The 23,138-nt window shown below is 38.9% G+C and overlaps 2 protein-coding genes across 5 annotated transcripts in view; one reads left to right on the forward strand and one right to left on the reverse strand.

Moving 5' to 3' along the window:
• Positions 1 to 10,148, reverse strand: part of METTL25 (methyltransferase like 25) — a 70,803-nt gene extending 60,655 nt beyond the window's left edge. For 3 of the 4 annotated variants that reach the window (XM_082043441.1, XM_082043442.1, XM_082043440.1), the window contains exon 1: positions 9,758 to 10,148. In XM_082043441.1, the coding sequence (XP_081899567.1) occupies positions 9,758 to 10,016 (259 nt within the window). In that variant the 5' untranslated portion in view covers positions 10,017 to 10,148. The remainder of the gene's footprint in view (positions 1 to 9,757) is intronic. The other variant, XM_082043439.1, reaches the window with a different exon arrangement.
• On the forward strand, positions 10,117 to 19,009 carry CCDC59 (coiled-coil domain containing 59). Its single transcript, XM_082043443.1, has 4 exons — positions 10,117 to 10,295; positions 12,337 to 12,556; positions 14,955 to 15,054; positions 18,757 to 19,009. The coding sequence occupies exons 1-4, from the start codon at positions 10,160 to 10,162 to the stop codon at positions 18,916 to 18,918; spliced, it is 618 nt and encodes a 205-aa protein (XP_081899569.1). The 5' UTR covers positions 10,117 to 10,159; the 3' UTR covers positions 18,919 to 19,009.
• The last annotated feature ends 4,129 nt before the right edge of the window (positions 19,010 to 23,138 follow it).

The following is a 23,138-nucleotide window of genomic DNA, read 5'->3' on the forward strand; positions in this document are numbered from 1 at the left end:
TACAGAGTATCCGAGAGAAACAACCATTTATTAACCTAATGAAATTTAACAAGGGCAAGTGTAGAGTCCTGCATCTGGGCAGGAACAACCCCAGGTTCCAGTATAGGTTGTGAGATTATATATTAGAGAGCAGTGTAGGGGAAAGGGACCTGGGGGTCCTGGTGGACAACAGGATGACCATGAGCCAGCACTGTGCCCTTGTGGCCAGGAAGGCCAATGGCATCCTGGGGTGTATTAGAAGGGGGGTGGTTAGTAGATCAAGAGAGGTCCTCCTTCCCCTCTACTCCACCCTGGTGAGACCACATCTGGAATATTGTGTCCAGTTCTGGGCCCCTCAGTTCAAGAAGGACAGGGAACTGCTGGAGAGGGTCCAGCGTAGGGCAACAAAGATGATTAAGGGAGTGGAGCATCTCCCTTATGAAGAAAGGCTGAGGGAGCTGGGTCTCTTTAGTTTGGAGAAGAGGAGACTAAGGGGGGACCTTATTAATGTTTATAAATATATAAAGGGTGAGTGCCATGGGGATGGAGCCAGGCTCTTCTCGGTGGCAAACAATGATAGGACAAGGGGTAATGGGATCAAGCTGGAACACAAGAGGTTCCACTTAAATTTGAGAAGAAACTTCTTCTCAGTGAGGGTGACAGAGCACTGGAACAGGCTGCCCAGGGAAGTTGTGGAGTCTCCTTCTCTGGAGACATTCAAAACCCACCTGGACATGTTCCTGTGCGACCTCACCTAGGTGTTCCTGCTCCAGCAGGGGGATTGGACTAGATGATCTTTTGAGGTCCCTTCCAATCCCAAACATACTGTGATACTGTGATACTGTGATTTTGCTTGCACCAGTGGGAAAATTCATTATTTTTCTTCAGCTGTATTCCCTCATCAGAACTGAGGTCGAATTTTGCTCTCAGCTTAACCAGTGTAAATGTGGAAAAATCTATTATTTTAGCAGAGCTACTTTAGTATAATCGACAAGAGAATTCAGTCAACATTATCACTTCTCTTTGTTTGCAAACTTGCTCATTATATATTTCCTAGACACTCCCATCTGACAATATATACTACTAGAGATTTTAAGAAATACAGATGTTCAATATACGAAATGATTTGATTTACAATCGCTATATTCACATATTTTCCAAGCTGGTTTGTAACTCGTGAATCTGCCGGGAGAATCAAATTAACTTTTATTACCAAACAGGTGTGAGCCAAAGTTAGATTCCAATATTTTGACTCGGGATGAAATGCTTCAGTAAAATGTATTTTTAAGTGAAACATATTGGTATGAATAATTTATTCAATCTGAGATTGTTTTGCATTGTTTAATTCCTCTCAATTTTAGCTAAACTATTGTGAATCCTAAACAGTTTTGCCAATAATTTTTAAATATTCGTAATTCTTTGAAAATACACAAAACCTAGCAAGTCCAGCAAACAAAATTGTTACAAAGATTTGGAAAATGTCTCCTGGTTTGCCTTGTGTCTCATGGGTAGATGTTGAGCAACTGGATACCTAGCACAGTCACTTTCCTGAACCTGTCCTACCCACCTGCATGGCAACAGACAGACATGTTAGTATTAACCTCACTTCTAATGCTCTTAATTTTCTTGCATGATCACTAGTACTGGTCATGCATATATCAGAATTTATTGAAAACAGTCCCAACAGTGTCAACGTATTAGATTTCATGGTATTACACTACAAGGGCGTGAGTCCAGCGAACAAATTTTGGACCTAAGAAAGAAAAAATATTGTCTAAGCTATGACCAGAATTAATATTGTTTCAGTGTGCGCATGGCACTTCTTACTGTACTTCCCTCTGCTACAAAATGAAAAAACAAAGGTAGCTTTCTCTACAAATTACTTATTTGAACTTCTGAACATATAGCAACTTTGATAGTGAACCTGCATGAATGATAAGGGTGTAACATGCTGCTAGAAAAGAGAAATGAGGAGAAACACTAAACCAGAATAAAACTGCAAAGTTTTTGTGCAGAAGGAGTAATTTTGCTTTGCAGTGTCTCTATAAGATATGTTACAGAAAAACAAGAAATCTTATGTTTACATTTTGAAATGACTGAAGACAAATAAAATTCCTTTCTGAAAATACCTTCAAATCAAGCAAATAATAGACGAGATTAATATAATGGCATAAGGTAATCAAACGCTTTTGGACAGAATAGTAGAATTGCTTTTTTTTTTCCCCAAAAATTTTCAACAATGATAAAAAGAGGAGAATATCTACAAACACAGACTATTTTTGCCTTCTGCTGGGTAAATCATATGCAAGGAGTTCTTAAAAGAAACTGTCTCAGCTTGAGTTATTGCTGAAGAAGAAAAATTACAGTTTATTTTTAAGGGATGTGCAATCACTTAACTTATTTTAGATTTTCTAGGAATGAACAGTGTTCCAGAAAATTTAGACATTCACAAAATTAATGTGCCTGAATCAGTAAAAATACATAGAAATCTTTAGGTCTGATGCAGCAGGGACAAATCATTAATCTGTCAAGAAAAAGATCAAGGTTTAAGAAGAGACACATCAAGCAAGTATGTGCCAATAATTACTGAGAAAGCAATAGAGATGAGACATTAAGTCAAAAGGGGCAGAGGGATAATTTGATCAGACACACATTCAGCAGTTTTGCCAGGTGAAGAAATCTAGTTTTCTTGATAAGAAGTTGTGCTCCACTTTGTTTCATGTATACCACAACCTCTCTGAATTAGTATTTAGTATAATACACTTCAGAAAAATTCAGCTCATTCAAATATACATTTATGTTGTTCTTTATCTCCAAATCTTATTTCCTCAGTGACCAGTATGTTGGTTTGAGGTGGTTTTTGTTTTGTTTTGTTTTGTTGGTTGGTTTGGTTTGTTTGTGGTTTTTGTTTGGTTGCTTTTTGTTTTGTTTTGTTTGTTTGTTTTATTTTTGGTGTGTGTGGGTTTGTTTTTTTTTAATTTTATTTTATTTTAGAAAATTGAGGCACATTACACTGAAACACAAAATATTTTTAGCAACTCGTACACATTTTTAAATATACTGGCCAATGCTGTATGACAAAACAAAACAAAAATCAGTCAAGTAAAAACCTTTTCCCAGGAATTAATTTATTTTCTTCATGACATGACATTATATGAAATAAAGGAGTTTTGAAAATACATTGGAATGTCATCCTTTTACAAAATATTTATTTAATCTAAGTGTAATGCAGGAGAAATATCCAAATAAAATTTATTTTCATAATTTTCATTTCCATACATATATAGTACATATCTATCAAATATATTTTGATTTCTAAGCAATATTTTTTCAAAATGTCTCACTGGATATTACCTGTTTTTCATTGACCTTTATATTTTAAATACGCTGAATTGCATCACCATTGGAAAAAAATATGCTTTCTATCATTACACTGACATCAGATACTCAAGGCTACAAGAAGAAATACTGTCATTCTTCTTCCACATAACAGGATAGCAATAAAGTTCATGAAAACATGTCACATCACATAAGTCTATTAGAAGATAGTTTTGTTGATGAAAAGTGTATTAATATATGCATTCTTTCAGAATAATTAAGCAGCTTAGAATTGTTTTAATGTAACCTTCATTGTAGCATTAGTAGAAATAAGCAGAAAAAACAAACAAACCACCCGGAATATCATACAGATGTCACAAATACTACATTTATGTATTTGGTTTAGTTCAAAAGGCAGAAATTAATGCAAACTTTACTGGCAAAGGTACCTATATGTCATTTATAAACATCTATCTATAAACATCTATATCTATTTTGATACGTGAGACGCTTGTTTTACTACATTTCCTTCATTGGAAATAAACTTGCTATGCCAATGTTATTGACAGCCCTCCAAGGCATGGTATGAAAATAGATACTGAAAAGGTTTGTTTCAAAGCACCAGACTTGCCTACCACCTCAAACCAGAATGGCATCCCAGTCCAACAGAAGTTTCTTCAAGGTCCATGCCAGCGTATTTATGTCTTCATCCAGAAAAGTGATTCTGAGCAGACAACAGTTAAAAAAATGGGCAAAAATACCCACACATGGGTGATAGGCCTGCACAAGCTACCACGAGTTAAATATTTTGTTTAGGTAATTACACCAATACTGTACTGAAGCTATAACAGGAGTGAAAGCTAGGGCACTCTCACAAATTTCTTCTCCAAGATTATAGACACCTTTCTTCAAACTGGATCAACATCAGCTTCTTGGATACCGTAATGGCCAAACCCTTTGCATCTGCCAAAGGACTCAATGCAAGAACGCCACTGACCTGAAACATCTTGCTTCTACGCCGCCTGCCATCATTCAAAACACAGCAAAAACAGTATCTCTCATCCCCTCTGCAAGGAATGCATACTATATAGCTCATTGACAACTTTCACCCAACAATCAATGAGGGTGGTGAAACACTGGAATGTTGCCCAGAGAGGTGGCAGATGCCCCATCCCTGGAGACATTCCAGGCCAAGCTGGATGGGGCTCTGAGCAACCAGATCTAGTTGAAGATGCAGGGAGTTGGATTAGATGACCTTGGAAGGTCCCTTCCAACCCCAACTTTTCTATAATTCTATGAATCACTGTGGAAATAAACATAATGTGAATTACATCGACAGATTTGTTACAGTAAAAAAAGAAAACTATCATCAACCATGCACATATCCATCTGAGACCACACTACCCTGACACTGATATGGAAAGTGATGAAACCTATACCCTGAAGAAATTTATCCTTGTTTTTCCCATTGAACTTTTGAATACCTCACCAAGATCAACAGCATAAGTAAATATTCTGCAAATTAACAGGTATCAAGTGAAACCAGGTCCTGCCATGCTAAGAAGTAAAACAGTAGCCCACACAAACATATTAACAGGAGTGTCAAAGTCCATGGACCCTCCATCCTCATACCAAACCTCAAACTGTTTCTTCTGATTTTTCAAATTTCTCTCAAGGAAATTATGCAAGTGAAAACAACTGCCTCAATGCTTCAGAACGAACTTACATAATCATTTTAGAGAAATCAGTGTCAGTGAGATAAATTATTCCAAAGAACCAAAACCTTTCAGTTTTGAGTTTAAAGAGAGACAATTACATTTCTTCGGGATACAATCATGAACACTACTATTGAGAACTCTATTGGGTATTAAAACTGTGTACTCAGTAAATTGGTTTTATGGTGTAAAATAATATATCTATTGAGTTCACAATATTTAGAAACCCAATCTTCACCTTACTTCCTGCTGATCCCATTATATCACACAAATACAACTTACTTTGAAACCTCATAACTTTCCTGGGTTACAGACTGATGACTGAAATTCAGATTTTGCTGCTTCTTTTTCAGAACTCATTAAAAGCTTGTAAACCCAAAGCTTGCCTGCTTTCACTTTTTCATCACCTGACAGAGTAACTGATACTAACACTCCTTACAAATCTCATTTAAATAAAACACAGTAATACCCACATTCTGTAACAACCCTGAATTCAGCTTTCTGATAGAACACCACAAGCAGAACTAGTAGGATCTTGTGCAAGATCACTAGTATATCATCTGTAACAACACTCCCACCAAATTTAAATTGTTGTCACAGGTTGCTAACTAAAAGAGAAAAAACAACATTAAGGTAATCCAAAGCATGACTTCAAACTATGGAATGGCAGTTGCCTATGTATTATCTATTAATATTAAACATGTTAGTTTTGTCAAAATATTTCTACTTTGGTTGCTCATAAGATGAAATCGTAAGATGAAATGTCTTTTAACCAGTCAGTCCATACAGTTGCAAATAAATTCTCAGAGGAAAGAAACATATGCAAAAAAATTGGAATTATATTACAAACAGTAATTTACAGTAAAATATGAAAATACTTAAACACAGATTTTTCTGTGCCTGTGTCCAATTTATAGCTATGACGTGATAAAGAAGATGCAATACGGCAAATGTCAGATTTTTGATGTACATAAACATTAAACAGTTTTCTATATCTAAAAATGGATCTGAAACTTTTCTGTAGGGTACAACTGAAAACTAGGATTCCACCCTTTATATGGTCATTATGGTGAAACATCATCTGAGGAGCATCTGAAAATATTCTTTGAAACTGATTTACAGAACATGTAATGTTCTATAACATGCTTATCTTATTGTATATAATACTGTACAACCAAATAGTAATTTATTGCTTGCTGGCTTCTAAAACTACAGTTCAGTATATGTATTTGTCAAAACCCCTATAGTAACATAAAATAGTGGGCAGAATAACAGTTTTGTGCCAATCTGCAATAATGTTATTTTTAAGTTTGCAGAACTATGTGAGCATGAACTGACAACTTCACATTTTCAGATAAATTCTGTCAAAAGTAGCTTATGTTTCCATATAATTCAATTTGGGATCCCTATTAGAACAGATTCTAGAAAACATTTCATAATAGTTTGGGGATTGTGCATGTATAAATGTAAAACTTCTCAAACTCTCAAGAAGCAAAGGTTTTGCCATGTGAAATCAAAATGTCATTTTACAAATATTTTGACTGAGGTATTTGGGGTACATGACCACAATGTCATTTGACCATGCAAAACAAATCTATTCTTATAGCCACACTCCAATAAAAGGCAGTTCTACTAATGACAGCATGTTATGAGAGCCTTTTAGTATCCATTTCAAGGTATACATAAATAACATTTAAATATCTGATAATTTTGAAGAACAAACACACATCTATGTAATATTTTAGGGGAATATAAGAAAGAGTGATTTCTGTTTATGTTGGGTTTCAAGATCTTTAGTGGTTTCTGATCTCTAATGTTATTAAGTTGTACTAATGCACTCAAATAAGCTACAACATTAAATTTCTCAATCCTAACTTTAATACAGATTAACAGTGCATTAATTTTCAAATATAGGTAGATGTTCACAGTCATCTTCACTGAGAAACTCATATTCTACTATTTAAACAATGCATTTGCGTCATATGACTGGATGGACAGACGCCATGCAGTCAAATGAGCCAGGCAGGAACCACCAAATCAGCAAGCGTATGCTGCCCATTCCATTACAATGCCTTCAATTTTGTCACGATACTGGAGAAATTTTGAGAGTGTCTCAAAACCTACCAAATGTTAAATTGCATACTATAATTTTGAGGTTAGAAAGAAAGGACAATTATATATATATATATATATATATATATATATATATATATTTTTTTTTTTTTTTTTTTTCAGTGAGGAGAAATAATCCCTGCAGAAATCAAGAAGAAATCTTATATTTCAGGCAGAGCACAAAGGTTTCACACCCTTTTAAAACACGTTTCATTTTAGCCATATATCATGTCTTTTGTTCCAGTAATTTCTGTATCAGATTCTGCAATATACATTTTGAATAAAGATCATTAAATGATTTCCCAGTTTTAAAATCTACAAAACATTACTCTGCCTTCCTGATTCTCCTTCTACTCTACAGGCCACCACTTCAGCATCCCATAGAAATAGGTAAGATCAGGGTAATTTTTTTCTTTACTGTTTTTTTTTTTTTTTTTTTTATGACTTCATCTAATAGTTCCAGCCTCTATTTGCATTTAATTTTATGTCCCATTGCTCTGAATTGCTTCTGACTCTGACATTACCTGTCAAAAACATTAAAAGTTTTTCCTCACTGTTTTCCAACACTTTTGCTTGCTGACTGGACCACTGTCTTGTTTCCATCTGTCTCTCAAAGTTAATTGATAATCCTGTGTCTTTTACATATACAAATAAATTCTGGTGTTTTGTTTTGTTGTTGTTGTTTTTGTTTTGTTTTGGTTTGGTTTGGTTTTTTTTGGTTGGTTGTTTTTTTTTTTTCCCCCTAGATATCTCAACCCTTTAAAATGAGTCTTGCAGTTAATATTTTGGAGGTCTTTAGATCCAAGAAAGAAATGTTGCAAATGATGTAGCAATTCACAGTTCTTCAATCTCTTTCAAATCCAAATCATTATCTTAGCTTGCCTTCTATGCCAAAAAGTATACAGCTCCATATGATACTTTTTGTGGACCTTTCTGTTACACCCAACGAGCTTTTCTGTCTCATGTGTCATTTCATGTGGTATTTCAGGGCTAAGACTACACAAGAGCTATCTACGCTCCATAAGCTTTGGCATGATGCAGATTTTTCTCAGCTAAGTCCTTTTTCAGAGATATTACCTTTAGTTTTGAAACTGATCTCTTTGCTGGGGCTCAGTCCCCCCAAATAATGTACCTTTCAGATGCTTTATCTTCATTTCTATGCTCTGCCTGAATGCATATTGCTGGTATGTTTCCCTTCTACTTGGACTGCAGTAAATTCAGTAATACAGTTTCATAGCTGGCTTCCTCCTGAGTTACTCAGAAATAACTAAAAATATGAAGTGCTTCTTAAATAGGTCTTGTCAGAAATAAAACTGCTTTCTGTCTTCCTTTGCCAGACATTCATTATTACAGACATATAGGAAAGTGGTGTTTAAGCCTTTTGCAGCTGTCCTCCACATTTCCAGAGGTTTAACATTTGGAGGACTTTTAACTGTTACCTCTTTCCAACTCATGCGGAGGGGTTTTTTTTGGTTAATTTTACTTCTGCTCTTCAGAAATTAGTCACAGCAAAGGAGTTTGACAGTTAGGAGCTTAATTTCATTTCTAAACGAACAGGATGAAATTTAAAAAATGAGACCATTGTCACAGCTGTCAGTACCAAGACCCTCCTGAAGTGCAATTCCTCCCACCATGGCCATACTTCATCTGAACCGTGACGGTTCCAAACACACCCCGTCACCCTGCAGAAGATGAGCGCTTCGGGGGCAGGCACAGGCATGAAAAAGAAGAAGTGGCTTCAGCTGAAGCAGACGAATGGAATGAGAACGTGGGAATGGCTGCAGAAAGGCAGGGGGTAAAGGCGCAGGGGGGAAAAAAAGCAGCTCAGCAAAGTGGTGTGAAATTCTCTTGTTTTATTAAAGGAAAATAATTTTAAAACGTAGAATCATAGAATGTCCTGAGTTGGAAGGGACCCACAAGGATCGAGTCCAACTCCTGTCCCTGCACAGGACAACCCCACAGTTCACACCATGTGTCTGAGGATGTTTTCCAATTGCTTCTTGAACACTGTCAGGTTTGGGGCTGTGACACCTCCCCAGGGAGCCTGTTCCAGTGCTCCACCACCCTCTGGGGGAAGAAGCTTTTCCTGATGTCCAATCTAAACCTCCTCTGGCACGTCTTCCTGACATTCCCTCGGGTTCTGTCATTGGTCACCAGAGAGAAGACAGGCTGAGAGGGGATGTCATCAATGTTTATAAATATCTCAAGGGTGGGTGTCAAGAGAATGGGACCAGACTCCTTTCAGTGGTGCCCGACAATAGGACAGGGGCCATGGGCACTGACTGAAGCACAGGAGGCTCCATCTGAGTATGAGGAAAAACTTCTTTACTCTGAGGGTGCCAGAGCACTGGAACAGGCTGCCCAGAGAGGCTGTGGAGTCTCCTTCACTGAAGACATTCAAAACCCCCCCGGACACATTCCTGTGTGGTTTGCTCTGGGTGAACTTGCTTTAGCAGGTAGGTTGGACTAGATGATCTCCAGAGGACCCTTCTAACTCCAACCATTTTGTGATTCTGTGAAGAGGAAGGAGGACTCCAGAGTGAGGGAAGAAGCCGCTGCCATGAGGAGGGACCCCCCGCCCCACTCAGGTCCCTCCCGCGGTGCCCCTGACCCCCCGCCCCGCCCCGACTCACCCCACAGCGCCGCCGGGGCGCCGGAGGCCTCCGCCAGGGGGCGCCGCAGCGCCAGCGGCCCGCGCGCGCGCAGCGCCTCGAGCACGGCGGCGGGGGGAGGCGCCACGAGCCGCTGCCACAGCCCGCGCGTGTAGAATTCCACCGTGTGCGCGCGGCACAGCGGCAGCGCGCGCCCCAGGAAGCGCGCCACGCGCCGCAGCGTCTCCGCCGCCGTCGCCGGCGACAGCTGGGGCGGCACCGCGCCGGGCGGCCGCGACATGGCGCCGCGAGGGGCTGGGCTCCGCGCTCGGCTGGTCGGGGCTGCCGGCCGGGCCGCCGCCAGTATATACGAAGGCGGGTGAATCGAGCGCCGAGTGCCGGCGGCGCAGCTCGGTGACGTTGTCTCGCTGCGACGGGAGAGCGATGGCGGCGGCGCGGCGAGGCGGGCCGGGACCGGGACCGGCAGCAGAAAATGTGTCTGCCACGGGCCGCGGTCCCCGCCGAAAGCGGCCGTGGAGGCCGTTCTTGCTGCGCAACGTCGTAGGCAGCCTGCAGGAGGGTGAGTCGGGCGGGGGAAGCTGCGACTGGACCCAGCGGGGCTGAGTTGGCGTCCTTTTGGGAGAGACGCCGCCGAAGAAGGCCCGGCCCGGCCCGGCCCTCGGGCTCTCAGCGGCCGCTCAGGTGGCTCCGCTCTGGCTGCCCGGCTGGGGCCAGACCTGCTGCCTTAGTGCGGGGCTACGCGTCGCCTGGAGACCCTTCCTGCCATCTGCCCGAGGAGCGGTTAAGCACCCATAGAGTCACAAAATGGTTGGGGTTGGAGTAGAGTCACAGAATGGTTGGAGTTGGAAGGAACCTCTGGAGATCATCTAGTTCAACACACCTGCTAAATAAAGCATGTTCACCAGAGCAGATTGTACAGGAATGTGTCCAGGCAGGTGTTGAATGTCTCCAGAGAAGGAGACTCTACAATCTCTCTGGGTAGCCTGTTCCAGTGCTCTGGCACTCTCAAAGTAGAGTCCTCATATTTTGATGGAACCTCCTATGCTTCAGTCTATGAAGTGGTCAGTCATTGGCAAAGTGGCTCCATGGTGGGTCAGTGTTGGTGGCTGCAGGGTTGGTTGGTGGCAGCCTGTGTCCAGCTGCAGCTCCTGGACCTCGGCATTGCAGAGACTGCTCTTTGGTGGCATGCTCAGGCCAGGTAGTGATGAGCCATGAGGATGGAGCCAGGCTCTTCTTGGTGACAACCAATGATAGGACAAGGGGCAACAGGTACAAACTGGAACACAGGAGGTTTCACTTAAATATCAGAAGAAACTTCTTCACACTGCGGGTGACAGAACACTGGAACAGGCTGCCCAGGGGGATTGTGGAGTCTCCTTCTCTGGAGACATTCAAAACCCGCCTGGACACATTCCTGTGCAACCTCATCTAGTTGTTCCTGTTCCGGCAGGGGGGTTGGACTAGATGATCCTTCGAGGTCCTTTCCAGTCCCTAACAATCTGAGATTCTGTGAGTTCTCTGTTTTAGGACTCACTTTTAGTTTTCTGTGAAGCTGTATATTTAAAACAAAAATGTATCTGGAAAAAGGTTCAGCTTACTGACAGATGGTTATGCAAATGTAAAAATAAACGGATAGAAATAAGAGCGTTGGCTCTTGCAGCACTCTTCTGAAATTTCAACTTTGGAGAAAGAATCAAAGGAAAATTTGGGACCAATTTGGATTTACTGTTTTTAGGAAGTGTTTTATTAATGAATATTGTCAAAGTCAGTAGCTGTTAAGACTAATGCAATAAAAATAATATATTAGGACAAAACCATGCTTAACTCCTGTGTAGCCTCATCTAAGTGTTCCTGCTCTGGCAGAGGGATTGGACTAGATGATATTTTGAGGTCCCTTCCAATCCCTAACATTCCTTGATTCTGTGATAAGCTGTTATATAATGACTGAGGCTGAAACAACCATTATTTGGTGTTTTCTTTAAGGCTGAATCATTCTATGGTATAGTATACTTCTGAAGTTCTAGAAAAGCTCTTCCTGGACAGGCGTAGGAAGAAGGTAGTAGCAACAAAAATACCATTTGTTTGAAAAGCTATAGTGGAATAATTGTATAGTATAATACAGCAATTTAGTGAGTCTTTCCTGTGTCACTGCAGCTGCAGAATACTTAAGCAACTGGTACTACTGTTATCAGTGTCTTCTTGAGACTCTGTTCAGGAATCTATTTTGATGTTGTTTATGAAGCTGTTAAAAGTAGGAGAGAAGTGAAATGTTAATACATCTTTTCACTGGATTCGAAAGGCATTGACAAAGGTATATAATGTTGAGTGTGCATTAAGTAGCCTGTTTGCAATGACATGTTCTCTTCATGGTTTAGGTGGTAATTGTCAGGAAACCTGTACAAGCTGCAGTGCGACAGTCAGGAGCAGATTTATAACAGTGTTTTTTCCTTGAGTTTTTGTCTGGCCCTTATTAAAACTAGCACAAATAGTGTTTGTTTTTATTTTGGAGAGAAAATGGATTAAAATGGTCCTGGCAACAGTTAAACATTTTGGTACTACTTCAGCGCAGGTGTGTTTAACCTTTTTCCCTATGTTTTCAGGACGAGGATTTGCATTTCGGAGAAAACAACAGATTGAAAGACAATACAGGAAATTGTTGAAAAAAAGAAAGGTCCCTTCACAACAGGATGATCAGTTTACTGATACTTACCCAGAGCACTTGAAGCATCTTTACTTGGCTGAGGAAGAAATGCTTAAGAAACGGCGCAGGGCTCCAGATGCTGCAGTTTTATCAGAAGAAAAACTTAATAAAGCAGAGGAGTAAGTTTTTGAAATAGGTTTTGAAAAACAAGTAATTGTTTCCATCATTAAAGAAATGTTTGAGCTCTTACAGTTTACATGGACTTCAGTTTGGTGATTTGCTTTACTAACCTATACCATTAGTTCTTAAATGTTTTTCCTAATTGTTAAAAAATTTAAACACACAGCTTTGTTGTGTTGCACCAAAATCAGAAAGCAAAACTGGTAATGTTTAGGGCTTGATTCCATTAAATAATATGACAGTTACTATCGTACTTTAAGGGTGGGGTTCAGCCCAAGAGTGGCCAATTTCTTACCATATTTATAAAGAGAAGAACCTGCTTTTCATGTAGTGTGCTTTTGAGTCTACAGAGCGTTCCTTTGAATGAATTCCAGTATTTTTAAATTAATGTCACTGTTCAGAAACATTTTATGCATTATCTTTCTGTTCCCAGTTTGACAAGATGTTGTCTTGTCTCACTTTTTTTTCTACTGGAATGAGTGATACTGTGTGTAGTTAACTTTTTGTAGTATGGCTAGTTTGGGGGGAATTTTAACTATGAACTTTAAAAAAAATGAAATGGAGGATGTAGTAAAATGCTACGGCAGTGATGTGTTCTTGATCAAAGTAATAATAATAACAATAATAATAATAGAAATGTTGCAATAGTTTGCTGGTGGCGTTTGGTGTTTGTTTGTTTTGAATTTGATTGTAATAACTGTAAGAAGTTAAATTGAGTCTCTCACTTGTGGTCTAACAAATGTCAGACAACTGAAACCATTTTTTCCCTATGTGACAGTAATTCCCCCTGAAATTTTGTTTAGGTATGTCAGTAAAATGAAAAGCCTAGTCACTCTGTCACTGTCATGGCAGAATTTTTTAAAGAGCATTCAAGTACGATGATTTGAGATAATGTCCTTTTGTCCTCAGTAGGAGTGTCACACATCTTTGAATTCCAAGATGTGTCTACATGTAACTTTCCTGGGAAGAACATTCAGGAGATTGGGAAAGGCAGTCAGGTGTAAGCCTACCACTGGGAGAAAAGTACAGTTTTGTCTGGAATGGGGAGTTAATTCATGGGGGTGTCTGAAATAGGACTGATGTTTTCCTTTAAACCAAAGGGGTTTTTAATTTTGTTTAAACTATGGTCATTGTGATTGTAATGCAGAATTAGTAATTCTGCAAAAATGTGACTGGTAATCTGTGAGGTGATGTGATGCGTAGATGCACTTCAGTGTTGTATGGGAATGTAAAACAAGATTTTAGTTAGATAATTCTCTTTTTAGCATGCATTGCAATTGAAGTAGTTTTGTACTTGAGACAATGTGTCATTACACAGTATTGCCACAAGATGGAGATGAGAATAAAGCAAAGATTTTTTTTTTTCATAAAAGAGTGGTATTTCTGAATGAAAGTATGAGCAAATACCTTATCTTTTTCATCATCTGTCTGAAATCTCCCAGATGATGATGGCTAGTTTTCAACTTTTTGTAGTGTGGGTAATAGAGTAATCAAAAACTTATTTTGTGAACAGTTATCAAATATATAGCAAGGCTTATATTTTTCAAATATGGAGTGGTTTTGCTACGGCACTGTTTATGTAATGGCTTTATGGTGAATCAGAAAAAACAATAATTTAGAGCTAAATAACCATAAAAATCCACTCAAAGTAGTTTGACAGTAAATGGCACTCGTGTTCTTATACTGTTTTTGTGGTGAAAGATAACTGGGCAGTTTTTTATACTGAAATTTGGAAAGAACATCATTTCAGTTCCTAATTTCAAAACATTAAGGACAGTAATATTCCCTCTCCTTCAAGAAGAAACTTTTGGAAAGTCTTTGTTACTACTCACCTTTTTCACCTTGCTGTGTCAGGCTGACTTCTGTGGCAGGCAGTCTGCTAGCAGCTGCCTGCCTTCCTGTCTCTGCAGTTGCATCCATATGTCAGAACTAGAAAGAGATAATACAGCTCTAAGGTAGTGGTTCAGTTTTTCTAGCTCCGAAGAGCTCAGATGGTGGGGAAAAAAAACCTCTTTTAGGCATTCTTTAAACTTCATGAAACATCATCCATGTGAAGATCCAGCAGATAAGGTGTATATGTTGCTGAAAGTTGTGTACAGTCTGGTCTTCAGTATGCTCAGCATTGGAGGAGTTTAGTTTGCTATGTTTTCATGCGAGCTGCTCACTACATTACGTGTGATGGTGTTGGCTATCATGTAAGAGTGGTGCAATTGGGTATCCATTCAATGCAGAAGGACAAGCCTTTTGAAATCTGTATTTCTAATTAACTTCCACAAATATATGAAAAACAGTAGAAGAGTGGAAGATTACGCTCCGATTCTGCAGTGGCTGAGGGATGGATAGTTATGTTGGCTTGATGGCAGTCCATATCTGAAGTACATGTACTTTTTCTTACAGGTCGGTTATAACTGAAGGGAGGTCTAAGAAGAAAACGTCCAATCAGAAGGCAAAAGAAGAGTATGAGAAAATACAGGCTGAGCGTGCTAGAAAGAAAGAGGTAAATCTTAAATGGAGATCTTTCTTGATTGTAGATGAAGACTAGATTAATATCATTTTTATCTGTCAGTCCCAAATAGGACCATAGGAGGGGAACACAGGTGTTGGTTATTCTTTTTCAACTTGACAGTGATATTCAGACATGCAGGTGTTCAGAGTTATCATTCTCTTTGTTCTTACTGTTTTGTTTTGCAGTGACTGTTAGCGGGATTTTTGGTACATCAAGAAAAGCTTTGAGCTTGATCTGTGTATCCCAGTGGATTATACTTAATTATATATTCTTAAATATTGTAGAAGGGGAAGGAATAACAATACCATAATCTTGTGATGAAAAATGAAATATCTATCTTATTTTTTTATGATGGTACCATAATGCAGTCTTCATTTTACCTTTTATCTGCTTTGACCAACAGTGAAACAATTAAATGTAATTGTATCCATGACCAAAATCTTTAGTAATTTTTTCCCTTGTTCTAATTTAAACGGACTTCTTCTTATAGAGTGTATCCTAATGTTATAATTGTTGAATAACTCAGTTGAGTTATTCCCTTAAAACATCCTGATTTAACTAATTTTGTTATCTCCCAATGCATTCTTCTTTGCATTGTAAAATTACACATGTAACATTGTAGAAATTGTGTAACTTGCTGCTGACAAACTAAATTTCACTAACTACTGTATAAATATTGCATAAACTTATAGCTGGTTAAAACATATTTTTTCTTCGGTACGCAAGCTGATCCATGATTCTGGGTGAGTTACATCGTTGTTCAGCTGGGAGCTGCTTTTTTGAATATTAGATACAGATCATGCTAACAGAAATGGATGTAATGGCCATCTTATTTAGAGGAAATAGAAACAAACAATAACCCAGCAAGACTGCAAGGATTTTTCGTTTAGCAGCATGTAAAAGTTGCCTGAAGGGAGGTATTAGCATCTTTGGTCTTATTGAAGATATTTAGGCAAAACGAGCAGTAGCTCAGTGCCAGAATAACAGTAATCGTTCATGTGGAATACTGGTATGATGACGACCTACCTTACCCTCATATATGTTAGCAAACACTGGATTTGCTGTTATATATTTTGGGTAAAGAAATAGGCTGAAAGGCACAGTTTTGGCCTCCACACTGTATAAAAAAAACCTAAGACTTAGTAGAGATCAGAAGAAATACAAATGTTAAGTAACAACTGCCTAAGTAAGATGAATGTTCTTGCTTTCAGTAAGCTTTTGGTCGGTAGCTTAAGTGGATGTTTGCAACAGTACGCTGAACAGCGATAAAATTATTACATACGATCAGGTAGTGAGGTGGACTGTGAGCTGGCTGAAGGAAAGAAGCCAGAGAGTCGTGGTCAATGGGGCGGAGTCTAGTTGGAGGCCTGTATCTAGTGGAGTGTCTCAAGGGTCGGTATTGGGACCAGTACTATTCAATATATTCATCAATGACTTGGATGAGGAAATAGAGTGCACTATCAGCAAGTTTGCTGATGACACCAAGCTGGGAGGAGTGGCTGACACGCCGGAGGGCTGTGCTGCCATCCAGCGAGACCTGGACAGGCTGGAGAGTTGGTCAGGGAAAAATTTAATGAAATATAACAAGGGCAAGTGTAAAGTCTTGCATCTGGGTAGGAACAACCCCAGGTTCCAGTATAAGTTGGGGAACGACCTGTTGGAGAGCAGTGTAGGGGAAAGGGACCTGAGGGTCCTGGTGGGCAGCAGGACGACCACGAGCCAGCACTGTGCCCTTGTGGCCAAGAAGGCCCATGGCATCCTGGGGTGTATTAGAAGGGCGGTGGTTAGTAGGTCAAGAGAGGTTCTCCTTCCCCTCTACTCTGCCCTGGTGAGACCACATCTGGAATATTGTGTCCAGTTCTGGGCCCTTCAGTTCAAGAAGAACAGGGAACTGCTGGAGAGAGTCCAGCGCAGGGGAACAAAGATGATTAAGGGAGTGGAGCATCTCCCTTGTGAGGAAAGGCTGAGGGAGCTGGGGCTCTTTAGCTTAGAGGAGACTAAGGGGTGACCTCATTAATATTTATAAACATGTAAAGGGTGAGTGTAATGAGGATGGAGCCAGGCTCTTCTTGGTGACAACCAGTGATAGGACAAGGGGCATTGGGTGCAAACTGGAATACGGGAGATTGCACTTAAATATGAGAAGAAACTTCTTCACAGTGAAGGTGACAGAACACTGGAACAGGCTGCCCAGAGAGGTTGTGAAATCTTCTTCTCTGGATACATTCAAAACCCGCCTGGACACCTTCCTGTGTAACCTCATCTAAGTGTTCCGGCTCTGGCAGGGGGATTGGACTAAATGATCGTTGAAGCTCCCTTCCAATCCCTGACATTCTGTGATTCTGTGATAGGAAGTGAATTACAGGTAGGTTAGAGTTGATGCTACTCTGATTAAAACAAAACAAAACAAACAAAAAAATAAAAACCAACAACCACAAAAAACAAAACCAAAAAACAAACAAAAAACACTCGAACAAAAAAAGGATGGATGATATTAATTATCATTATGGTAAAACAAGTGAAGCATTCTGAATGGAGAGATGTTACCTTTGTAGGCTTGTTTTCTCCCCCTGCTTTCTACTTATTTTGACTTATTTTCTTATGTTATTTCTGGTTAATTTTATTTTTTACATTATGGAGTATTTTTACTTATTTTTGTACTCATAGAAGCTGTCCATGCCATGGAAACAAAAATGTAATTGATAAATTATCCTCTCTCCAGGCATTCTGCAGAAACATATGCCTTTGTGGTCAGCATGGCCCAGCATTTCAGATAATAAGTTATGCAAATAAATCATCCAAATGAACAAATCATCCTTCAGTGTGATTTGTGATGTCTCACATTTTTTGATAGGACATAATACAAGTCAATCAAGCTAGTTAGCTTTCTTGTTGTGGATGTTTGTCCAAATTACTTACTAAAATTACAATACTAGAGAAGGGGCTGTAAGCTGATTAAAATTTGAACGTGGTATCATGATCATTATTCATATAGTGCAAATGCCTCCATTAGTGTTTTGTTTGCATGTGTGTTGTCCCCTCAACATGGAAAGTTCATACAGTTGAAAATTTGGTAAGGTTTGGTTTTGTTTTTTTTCTCTTAGTAAATACATCAGTCTGTGTTGCTTTGGAGAGGATGGGTCACTAATAGTTTGGTCCTGATTAACTTGCCTTGGTTAATGCTGCTTGTGATGCTGCCCTCATATCACAAACCTGTGCAACTTCCAGCTCCAGATAAATCCCATATCCTGTCTGCTAGTCCCATGCAGATGTGGCCAGTATTTTAGCATATCTGGATTAGCAAGACATTTACATGGGAGCTTCTGGATCAGACTCTTTCTCTCTTTCTTGCACTGGAGGAGAAAGTGGGAATTTTTTGCCACTCATTTAAGGAAAAAAGTCAAGGAGCTCATTTCACAGAAAGGAAGTAGTACACATTTTAGTGACAAACATTATCGCAAGGTGTTCTTCTGAAGAAAGCTTCGCTCTTCTCTTGGAGCTTTAGGCAATATATGTTTTGATTGCTGAAACAGAGTCCTGACTAAGCTTTTAGGAGTAATGGTGTTTCTAGTGTCAGTACAATACCTAATTGCCAGTATCTTTACAAAAAGAAATTCTGCTGCTTATAGATAGCTTCATAGTTGTATGAAGTGTGTAATTATTTCTTAATCATATCTATTTGTTTAATTTCAGGAAGCAGAAAAAAGAAAACAACAAAGGGAAGAAGCTCAGCGGTTGTACAAGCAAAAGAAAATGGAAGCTTATAAAATATTCAGTAAGAAGACAAAAAGAGGACAGCCAAATCTAAACTTACAAATGGAGTTTCTTCTACAGAAAATACAGCAAAATACATAAACATCTGCATACATCTTAATTACAGATTTTGAGTCACCTGTGCACATTTTATTAAATGACTTTTAATAAATAATGTCTTTTTGCTTCTTTATGACTTTTGTCACTGGCTTCATTTATGTCGCCAATCCAATATGTATTGTATGCTGAGAGTGAGAGAGATCTGGTACTTTAAAAATATCCTGAATTCCAAATCATTAGAGCCTAGTACCAACTGAACATGAATCTACATAGTGTAGAGCATTTGCTTTGTAGCTCTAACACTTCTGCTATTGTGACTGCTAAAATTATGCTTACTTGAGTAAAATACATTATATATGCAATGTAATGGATATCTCATGAACTGCCAAGGATAGGAGTATATTTTGTGTGCTGTTGGGTAGGGTTTGGCACGTGAAAACAAAGAACATAAACTATACTTGGATGGTTTTTATTTATCATTCTCCACAAAGAAGAAAATTTAACAAGGGTCCAAAAATGGTTTGAATGTAAAGCTTGTGTGATTTATACTTTGCTGATGTATTTTGTTCATAAACTAAGTGTGACTTTCTAGCTATGATGGATCAGGTAGATGGGTTGAAGTTTTCGTATGCTGAGTACATGAGGTTTCTTATTTTTGTTCTTTGGAGCATCTTTAGAAAAATAATTATTCTAAACCTTGTTATGGAGATGGAATTTGTGATCTTTGGCCTAATAAAATGAAGGCATTCTTAGTAAAATTGAAAGTTTGCAATAAAGCAAGTTAACTATTTTCCTTAAGTTTATACAGGAGAATACTATTGTGCTTTTGCCTCAGTCTGCTTTGGCAGCCAAGAAATAATACTGAGCTTTTTTCTGCATATAATAAAGTCTATTTAGGCGTCAAAGTAAGGAATGTCTTGGAATAAATTTATCCGGACAATGCAGTATTAAGTTATTTACAGTATTAAATTATCTCATTTAGAAGTTGATGTCAACTGCAAAAAATGCCTTATTTGAAATACATAAGAAAAATAAACAGTTTTGAATTGTGTGACAAGCGCTGTTAAATGAGGAATAGTTTAGGAGTTTGAGTTAGCTAAAGTGTTTCTTCTGTCAATATCCTGAGGCTTCTTCTACCTCATCTTTTTATGCTTTTTGCAAGGATCTGAATTCTTGTGCTGTGAAGTCATTTAGGAAAAACTGAACACAAATCATAGGGCAGTGCACTATCAGAAAATGTGGGAGCTTTGCTTGAATTGGGCAGGTCCATTCTAGGAGAGAAAGGGAGTGTGAATTTGACATGCTTATTTGGTTTTCCACTTTTCCTTCAATGTTATTTTTCTGATAATTGCTGTAATTGCCAATTTTGAATGGCTCCACACTGAAACCCTGCAGGAATCTGCAAAGTGTCCAGAAAGTGGGAAAGCAAGTTTTGGCATTCACAGTATTTTTCGATTCTTGTCATTCTTGGCTGTCAGCTCTCATTTAAAAAATGAAAACTGCACTATTTGCAATTATTATTTTTCTGTCACTAGTGCAAGAGACTTAAAACATTAGCTTCATGTAACTTGTGAATAATGTGAAACAATTTCCATTGTTAATACACGATTGAAGTGCTTCAATTTTTTGTTCATGTCTGTCTCTTACTCTATATGATCTTTTATTGTCTTTGGTTAAGGAAATTATAGATGCAAGTATTCTGAATTGTCGTCATCTCAGTTTGACATTAGTTCATTTATAAACCTGCTGGGCAGATGTTTGTCATTATATCAGCTGGCTGGAAAAATTTCAGAAAACTGTTCATCTTAAACCAGTAATTCCATTGGTCAGTGGCCATTCTGGATTACTGGTGTCACTATAGGTACGGGTATAGTCTAAATCGCAGTGGACTTTGAGATATGGGATTTATCTGCAAAGCTTGAATGATGCATTTGAAATCCAGATTTTCTTGTGTTAAATGTTAAACTGAGTGAAAATTTACTATCAAGATATTCTATATGCTTGATTCTTCCTGGAGAATAGGGTAGGTAAAATGCACTAGTAAGTTAATCTTTGTGGGTTTTGGGGTTTTTTTTTTTTAGGACTTATGGTATAATTTTCCTGTATAAGTTGTTTTGCAAATTGACTCTAAACATACATATGTATCATATAACCAGTTAGCATTCTTAGTATACTCAAGTCATTTAGTGTTTTTGTATCATTCCTCCTTAGCAACAAGAAGTCTCAGTCGTTAATTAGTGAAAACATAATTCTGCTCTGAATTTTATTTATTTTTTTTTCCTGGCATTATTCTCTGGTTTTAAGAATTAGAATTTTGAGAGAAGTTTGGGATTCATAGTATCTGTTCCACAGTATTGGTCATGAAAATTAAATCTTACCTCATTCTGACTGTAATTGTTGTCCTTTTCTTTAGTCTGTTTATTCCATGATCTTGGTGATAGCTAATATGAAACAGACCAGGTTTGTCTGAAAATGCCTCTCTTTCTCCCCAGTGCTTCAGCAAGCCTCACCAGGCAGAGCACTGGATCAGAAACCAGTGTGCTATTTCTCTCGGTTGTCCCCGTCACTTTTTCTCCTCCATCGCTTTGTTTGATTTGGAGACAAAAAGGAGGCGATGACCAAGCTCAGCTTCTCACTGACTTTTTTTTCTCCCCACCAGAAGTTAATTCTTGATGTAAGAGTTCTGAAGAGGAAGAAGTTAAAATTACACAGTTCTTCACGCTGTGCTTTGCTGATTATGATGAAGGAGCAGCCCAGGACAGCAGGAGAAGCCTGTGCGCTCCAGCATCTCGGCTGCTGCCTGAGCCCATGCTCCTGCCCTGTCAAACCTGACATTAATTCAGTGCCACTGGATGGCAGCGACAGGGCAGCGATGGGTGGCTCAAGGTCATCCAGGCAGAGAAGGGAATTGAACCTTTCATTTACAGAGTAGCACTGTAACAGTTGACCCATCAGCTTTTCATTGTGAATACTGTGGAGTCTGACCTTTTCATTTACGTCCTGTGCTTATATTTATTGTGACCATAGTGACTAAACCTTTTTCTTCCTGAGAACAATGCAGCAGCTAGAAATTTTTAGCAATAAAAGTGACCCATGTCACAAAATCACGCAGCTCATTTTTCTAATTGGGAAGTCCACAGAAGTGCACAGAAAGGGACTGCTCTGTTTAATCAGATGTGACTTTGGGCAACACTGAGGATGATAGAAACTACAAAATGGGCATGAGTAAGTGTAGTGATCCTGTAGCTACCAGCGGGATTTCACTTTGAAGTAGCTGTCACTAATAATTTGGGAAGCAGTGAACAAATACAAGCATTATGGAAATAAATGCAGGTATGTTCATTCAGGAACTATGGATGCTAATTCTTCTATAATACCCATAAACAGTACAAGTGTTGAGACATGTGGCATACAGGAGCCACGTGCTCTGTTCTGCATTGAAGATTTAATTCCATGGGAGCTCTTCAAAACAACACTATGGTGCAGTATGGATGTGGATTGCCCTGTGATACTGATGCACTTTTTCATTGTTCCTGTGTTACTTGGAAAAAAAAACATAAGGGAACTACAAGAGTGTTGTTTATGACTTTTGTGTACTTTAGAGATCCCAGTTTTACAGCTGCTGACCCTGCCATGTAGTGAAAGGTGTTCCGAGACATGAGATGTAGGAAGTAAAAACAAGTCAGGGAATTCCTGAAATGTTTTTAAACAAACTGAAGTTAGTTTTATTTGTTCTGTTTTAAGAATATAAATGTAACAATCCAACTCTAGTGTTCTTAAGGTTTTCGGCAGTCAATGAGGATATCATCAAGGGTCAAATAATCTTATCCGAACAGAAGTGACAGGTATTGCTCCTAGAGATACATACCTGTCCCTAGGGAGCTTGTGGTGCCGAGTTCTAATATCTAGGCTTCTAGAGGTAGGCGAGATGAATCCTACCTTGGTTTTTGAAGAAGCCTTTGCAAGGGTCATCCGGCAACAATGCTTAATTAGAAGTCTGTGATTCACAGAGGAGTTCTGTTGAAATTCAGACATGGAGATAATGCTTTCTGAGCAACAGAACAGTAAACCAGCCCTGAATGTATCTCACACAGCTGACCGGGACAGGGCAGCAGGGTACTGTGTTCCTCAGATCCCTTTGAGCAGGGAACTCTTCATTTTGTGAAGTTAGTTTCTCTCTTTGTCCCTAGATTTATTTTTGTTAGACAGTAATGATTTGCTACAAGGTAGTTGTGTTGTTTTGGTTTGCTTTGTGGGTTTTT

This window comes from Streptopelia decaocto, assembly GCF_964273445.1.
Source record: "Streptopelia decaocto genome assembly, chromosome: 1".
Lineage (NCBI taxonomy): Eukaryota > Metazoa > Chordata > Aves > Columbiformes > Columbidae > Streptopelia > Streptopelia decaocto.